The sequence below is a fragment of the Bubalus bubalis genome, chromosome 4 (assembly GCF_019923935.1).
Source record: "Bubalus bubalis isolate 160015118507 breed Murrah chromosome 4, NDDB_SH_1, whole genome shotgun sequence".
NCBI lineage: Eukaryota > Metazoa > Chordata > Mammalia > Artiodactyla > Bovidae > Bubalus > Bubalus bubalis.
This window is the reverse complement of record NC_059160.1, coordinates 121179326-121186346: the sequence shown is the minus strand read 5'-3', so window position 1 is coordinate 121186346 and position 7021 is coordinate 121179326. Positions and strand designations below refer to the sequence as shown.

General features: G+C 46.4%; 1 protein-coding gene across 5 annotated transcripts in view; it reads left to right on the top strand.

The window, feature by feature from the left end:
- The first annotated feature begins 118 nt into the window (after positions 1 to 118).
- TAF5L (TATA-box binding protein associated factor 5 like) overlaps positions 119 to 7021 on the top strand; it is a 31769-nt gene continuing 24866 nt past the window's right edge. Inside the window, exons 1-3 of one of the 5 annotated variants that reach the window (XM_025284484.2) lie at positions 134 to 279; positions 1685 to 1844; positions 6785 to 6950. Coding sequence is in view for 2 of the 5 variants with exons in the window: in XM_025284483.2 (XP_025140268.1) it covers positions 1842 to 1844 (3 nt within the window). In the remaining 3 variants the exon portion in view is untranslated. Of the gene's footprint in view, positions 280 to 390; positions 606 to 1684; positions 1845 to 6784; positions 6951 to 7021 lie in introns of those variants that run through there. The other 4 variants (XM_044941975.1, XM_025284483.2, XM_044941974.2 and 1 more) reach the window with 4 other exon arrangements.

Below are 7021 nucleotides of genomic sequence, written 5' to 3'. Positions count from 1 at the left end.
CGTCAGGCATAGCCAGCCGAGCGCCGAGGCGCCGCGCCCATTGGCGGAGACAGCTGCGCGTCGAGGCCCGAACGGCCCGGCCCAGCCCGCGGCGGCTCCGCATTTGTCAGTCATGGGGCGGCCGCCCAGAGCCGCCGCGGGGGCGGCGGGGCTCGGGGCTCGGGGGTCCGGCTGAGCCGGCCGCGGATAGCGAGCCTGCCGCGAAGGCGACGGAGGCGGACGCGGGGCGACCCCGGCGGCAGCGGCGGCGGGGGAAGCGGGAGCCGCCTGGGATGTTCAGTGAGTGCGGGCGGCAGGCGCGGGTGGCGGCGCGGCCTAGGCAGTGGGGGCGGGGCGGGCCGGCGTGGCTGCGGGCGGCGGCCCCGCCCGGAGGCCCGGAGCGCGGGCACGCTCTCTCGGGCGTTTAAGCTAGAGGAGTGTCTCTAGGCCAAAGTCGGGCTGAAACTTGGCACATGGTGGCGGGGAGGACGCTCACGAGCGCGGCGGTCCCCACCTGCAAGGGCGCCCTAGAGGCGGCCGCACCCCTGACAGCCGGCTGCGGGCTGTGCGCCGCGGAGCGCGGAGGCCGCTGAGCGCCTGGGCGAGGCGTGGGCGGGGAGCCGAAGGTGAGCGAGCCGGCATCCCGGGCTCGGCGGAAGTGCGGCCCTTCAGACTGCGGCCGGGGGCCCTGCGTCGGCCCCCCGCGTCGGCCGGCTGAGCTCTGACCTCTGACCTTGCAGGTGGAGGTCTCGGAGCTGAAAGCCGGCGTGCGGGACCCGGGCCGCGCCGGGAGGGGCGTGCGGGGACTGTCTGCTCCTAGGTGACCCAGCGTTGCGGGGTGAGGGGAAGGGGACTGCGGTGGCCGATCTCGGTCTGGGTCCCAGCCCTGCTTGAGGGTGGAAGTCAGAAGAGCAGTTCGGGCCGTGTCCTTACACTCAGGGAAGCTTCTCGTAGTGGATGGGCTTGGTGTCTACATCGGCCTTCTGTGGAAACCATGTACCTACCTGTAATCTCTATGAGCATTCGTTTCTTCTTTTGGGGTATTGACTGATAACTTAAAAGTGGACTTTTTAAAGGATACCCAAAAAAGGAATAACGTATGAAAATGCCTGACAAATAGGATGTGTTCTGTTAATACTAGTTATCGGCTATTACAATTACTTTTTTGGTAGAGTACTTGGTAGATTCCTTGTGGGCGTAGATTTTTTGCATTAAATGAGAGGTATGCTAACTTTTGATTTTTATGAATTATAAATATTTCCTGCCTTAAGAATCCATATTAAGCTGGGAAACCAAAAAGTGGGCTTACCTTGAGCATTTTTTTTGTTTGTTTTGGTCATCAACAGTAAATCAGTGTGTTTGGGAGTGATTTTGATGCTTCTGCCTCTAAATGTGTTAATACTTGGTTCTGTCACTGGGAAATTAGGTAAAGTCCTCCCTTAACTATGCAGTCAACCAATTTTTTGGTTTTACTTTTGCAAACAGACATCCTTCATAATACCTATGAAGGACATCTTTGGAGAAAGGGTTTTTGTTTGATGATTCAGCTGGAAGGAGGCCCCAAAGATGCTGTTAAACAGCATTACCCAGGACAGTGCTAGAAGCCCTTCTAGCCTCTCTGTGACAGGTAGCTTCTCAGGTAGTAACTATTCTGATCATGCCTTCAACAAGCATGTGGTAAGTTCTCCCTGTTCTGTTCCCCAAGAGAACCCTTGGAGCAGCAAGACATAAAGGGGAAGAGCTCAGACCCAGCAGCCAGGTGACCCAAGCGCCCCCCCTCAACCTGGGCACTGTGGACCCCACGGCACCTGTCTGACTTCTGTGAGCCTCAACTTTCTCATCTGAGGAATGTTCCCTCCCCTATGGTCAGTAAGTGCTAGGTATTAGTATAATGGTGGTGTAGGAAACTAATAGTGTGGTGATTCCATGTGGTGATTCCCAGGATAGAAGTTTGTTCCAGGGTTTGGTGGGCAGAGAGAATCAGGCTTGAGGAAGAGATGGCCAGGCTGGGCTGTGAAGCCTGAGTGAGACTTAGGTAAACCAGATAGGAGTGCCAGTTGGGGGAGAGGGAAAGGGGAGGGGTTCCTCCAATTAAAGAAGGAGGCTTTTGACCAAAGCCCCTAAGGCTAGACAGCGGGGTGGTACCCACCTGTTTTGTAAACAGACAGATCAGAGTAACCTTGAGATGACTAGATGGAGATGGGATTTTTTTTTTTTTTTTTTATCTTCCCCACTGGTGGAGGAAGGAGAAAGTTTTTAAGCTCAGCACAGATGGCATCAGATTAGCTTTTTGGAAAGATTAAACCTGTTGTAATGTGGAATTGAAAGTAGGGAAGGCCCAGCCACTTGTCCTGGTAGCTTTGTGTCTGCCTTTGACTCTGAAAGGAAAAGGACTGCTTACTAGAGGCAGGTATTTTAATCCAAATCTGGAAGCTTAGAGAGCACTTTGAGAAGGCATGAAGAAACCTGGAGACCATTCCAGGCAACTTTTTCTCTTGAAAAGATCTTCAGGGATATATTTTATATGCCTGACTACAAGACAGGATCTCCCCCCCACCTCCCCCATGAAGTTCAGTTCAGTCGCTCAGTCGTGTCCGACTCTGCAACCCCATGAACCGCAGCACACCAGGCCTCCCTGTCCATCACCAACTCCTGGAGTCCACCCAAACCTATGTCCATTGAGTCGGTGATGCCATCCAACCATCTCATCCTCTGTCGTCCCCTTCTCCTCCTGCCCTCAATCTTTCCCAGCATCGGGGTCTTTTCCAGTGAGTCAGCTCTTTGCATCAGGTGGCCAGAGTACTGGAGTTTCAGCTTCAGCATCAATCCTTCCAATGAACACCCACGACTGATCTCCTTTAGGATGGACTGGTTGGATCTCCTTGCAGTCCAAGGGACTCTCAAGAGTCTTCTCCAACACCACAGTTCAAAAGCATCAATTCTTTGGTGCTCAGCTTTCTTTATAGTCCAACTCTCACATCCATACATGACTACTGGAAAAACCATAGCCTTGACTAGACGGACCTTTGTTGACAAAATATCCCTGAAAGTATCCCTCTTAAAAGAAAGTGTCACCACACGCTTAAGTGTCTCCTATTACAAACACTGTAATTACGCTTTCCAACAACTAAGGTGCCGTTTGGGAAATGTACTGGACTGAAACAATCTCAGTCAATGCTAGTTTGGGATTATTTATACAATCAGTATAGCATTAATTAGTGATAAGTAAAAAAGGTATACCCACCTGAATGGGTATTGATGGCTTTGTTGACATTTCCAGTGATATGCGGGTTCAAGAAGTGCTCTGTCATAGGTGATTTGATATTTGCGAAGGTGATGTGTTCTAGAAAATGGAATTGATGATTCAGGGTGGCTAAAGTGACCACAGAGGCATAGATGTTGAAGATATAAATGGATGCTTGCGTGCATGCTAAGTCGCTTCAGTGGTGTCTGCCTCTCTGCTTGTCAGTGGTTTCTGACTCGATAGACTAGAGCCCGCAAGGCTCTTCTGTCCATAGGATTCTCCAGGCCAGAATACTGGAGTGGATTGCCATGCTCTCCTCCAGGGGATCTTCCTGATCCAGGAATGGAACCTTTTTTTAAGTTAACCAAATATTTTTCTTTATTAATTTTCTTATTGCAAGGGTAAAGTTGTCTTAGGTTTGAGCTTGCTTTTATTTGAATGTTTTACAGACAGTAACTGCTGCTCTGTTTGTTTACTGAAACAAATTCCTTTTTCCTTTCTCATTTTTTTTTTTTAACTTGAAGATGGTTTAAAGAACTTTGTGTATTGGCAAGCTTTAGAAAATACTATAGAAAATTCCTATTCATAAATCTTTGTTTAGCTATCAGGTAAGATATCTTTCTGGTAAGATGTATTTAAATGTATCTGTATCTTAGTAACCTTACAGGGTTTGATAATAAGAAAAAGGTAGTACCATTTTTACAAGCAAAATACTAAACTTTTGGAGATTTGGCAATTCAGTAATCAGAAGTATTTTGCAAAACTTTGTGAATTGACATTTTTAAGTCATGATACTGCTGCTTTACTTTCACAAAATAATACCATGCTCTGGAACTGTGTTCAATACAGTAAGCATTGGCCACATGTGGTTGCTTTAATTAAAATGAAAATTTCAATTCTTCAGTTGCATTAGTCACATTTTAATTGCTAAATAGCCCTTTGTGGCTGGTGGCTACCACCCTGAACAGTGCAGAGGTACAACATTTCCATCATTGCTGGAAGGCCTGTGGGCAGTACTCTTGTTGTAGTTGTTAAGTCATGTCCCAGTCTTTTGTGATCCCATGGACTATAGCCCGCCAGGCTCCTCTGTCCATGGGATTTCCCAGGCAGGAATACTGAAGTGGTTGTCATTTCCTTCTCCAAGGGATCTTCCCGACCCAGGAATTGAACCCACATCTCCTGCACTGGCAGACGGGAAGCCCATGGGCAGTACTACTCTAGAATAAAAAAGTGATCTTTCCACTGCGACACACACGAGGGTTTAATGTCACTAAAGCATCTCCAGAACCTCATTTGAATCCTGTTTCAGAGAGAATGATAAACATAGGAAACCATATCCCCCTTATTCTGAGAGCACAATATCCTGTTTCTTCTGTGTGCAGACGTTGTAAATGGAGTACATGTGAAAAGTTTTCTTTATAAAATCAGACATGGTAGATATGGGTTGGAGAAGGCAATGGCACCCCACTCCAGTACTCTTGCCTGGAGAATCCCAGGGACGGGGGAGCCTGGTGGGCTGCCGTCTGTGGGGTCGCAAAGAGTCGGACACGGCTGAAGTGATTTAGCAGCAGCAGCAGCAGCAGATATAGGTAGCCATTCTATAGATTGAGCCATACCCTTCCACGTTAACAAACTTGATTAAAAATAAGTTTTCTGAGCACTAAAACAAGTGTTGAAGTAGGAATTAAATATTTGTGGCTTTCTTGGTTCATAAAAATACAGAGAAATCACGTGCCCAAAGTAAACCGTTGGGAATTCCAAGCAGGAGCTAGACAAAGCTCACTTTATTTTTAATGTGAATTTCCAAGATAAAAGCCCTGTTCTAGGGAACTGTTCATCTGGGGCAACTAAGAAACAGTGATGGCAGGAGAGGGCAGCTGCATTGGTTGTGGAGGATGGTTTTTAGTATGGAGTAGCATAATCAGATTTGTCTTTTTCTCTGACCACCTTCAAAAGGGTGTTTGAAGTAGGCCTAGAGGTGGGAGGGTATTGGAATAGTTCAGGTGAGAAGTGATTTGTGCTGTCAAAAAGCAGCAGTGAGGATGTAGCACAGTGGCTACAAGACAGAATCCTCTCTGGAATAGAAGGAGATGATGGCCGTTTAGAGGTGAGGTTGGGGGAGACAAGAGAAGATGACCACTAGTTTTTGCTTGTTTGGTTGGTTTTGTTTGAAGGATGGAAGAGGGGAGCCAGAAGACACACTTGCATGGGAGGTGGCGTATTCAGCATCCTGGAAACCATGTAAAGATAATAGGGGGAAAATGACTTAGATTTGACAAGGGTTGAGGAATCTTAAGTCTAAGTAAACAGCTCGCTGATGTTGGCTGGCTGGGTAAGGAGACTACTGCAGGTTTGGAGTGGCTGGGGGTAGGAAGCTATGGGAAAAGAAAGTAATTGACAAGAAAAGACTTCTGGGACTTTATGGAGGTCTCAGCTGATGTTAGAGAAGATCAATTTCTAGTGTTATCTGGCTGCCAGACTATGATTTCTGCTCCACCCTATCCCCTCCCAGATTGTACATTGCTTCCTAAGCCCCAAGCTGTGAGCTTTTTTCTTGTGGCATATTATTTCCATGGGAAAGAGCACAGCTTTTAGTTATTCTGCAAGTTTTAAAATTATATCATGTATGACCGAAACCGAGAATAGTCTGGTTCATTTATTTTTAAGCTATGATTTATATTTCCACAGAGTATTTAATCATGATAATTAATGCAAAACCTTAGGTTTTTAGATGCTACTTAGAATGATCTGTCGGAGAAGGCAATGGCACCCCACTCCAGTACTCTTGCCTGGAAAATCCCATGGATGGAGGAGCCTGGTGGGCTGCAGTCTATGGGGTCTCTAAGAGTCGGACAGGACTCAGCGACTTCACTTTCACTTTCACTTTCCCGCATTGGAGAAGGCAATGGCAACCCACTCCAGTTTTCTTGCCTAGAGAATCCCGGGGACAGGGGAGCCTCATGGGCTGCTGCCTGTGGGGTCTCACAGAGTCGGACACGACTGAAGCGACTTAGCAGCAGCAGCAGCAGCAGCAGCATTTTGTATTTGTATATAAATATATGTATTTTTGTATATGCGTATCTCCAGCCTTTACTGTTTGTTCTGTTGTATGACTTTTATGCAATTGAAAAGTCAATCTTCAGATTATGTTTTAAAAAATCTTCAGATTATGTTTTGAAAGAGTCAACATGAATCAGTTTGCAAGGATTATTTGTCAGTGATTTTGGAACAGCTTGTTTGGTGCAGTATCTGGATAAAACATTTAGTTATTCACTGAAAGAAATTTCAATGGATAAAAATTACATATGGATAGATTTTTTAATATTTAAAGAATAACAGATTTTTGGAATATGAGGAATTTTAAATCTTAAAACAAATGGAGGAAATCACAAAAGAGAAGTCCAATGCCTATAATTGAAACTGAAAACTTAAACATATCCAAATAAATTATCAAAAACACATCTTCCACATACAGCAAAAAAATTAGAAGCTCTTGATTTAGAGAAAGTTACCCTGATGGGGACAATCACTTGTGTACGGATAATGTTGTTTGCATTCCAGAGTGGACACCATGTTTTGATTCTGAAGAAGAAAATATTTTTTACATCACTGGAGTGAACCTAGAAAATTCATCCAGCTGTCAGTGTTCATCTGGACTGCAGTATTCTTCACTTCAGGCAGAGGAGCATTTGAGGCCAATAGCAGCATCAGGGGTTCCTGATATTCTGTATGTGTGTGTGTGTATGTGTGTGTGTGTGTGTATTTGGCTGGGCCAGGTCTTAGTTATGGCATGTGGGA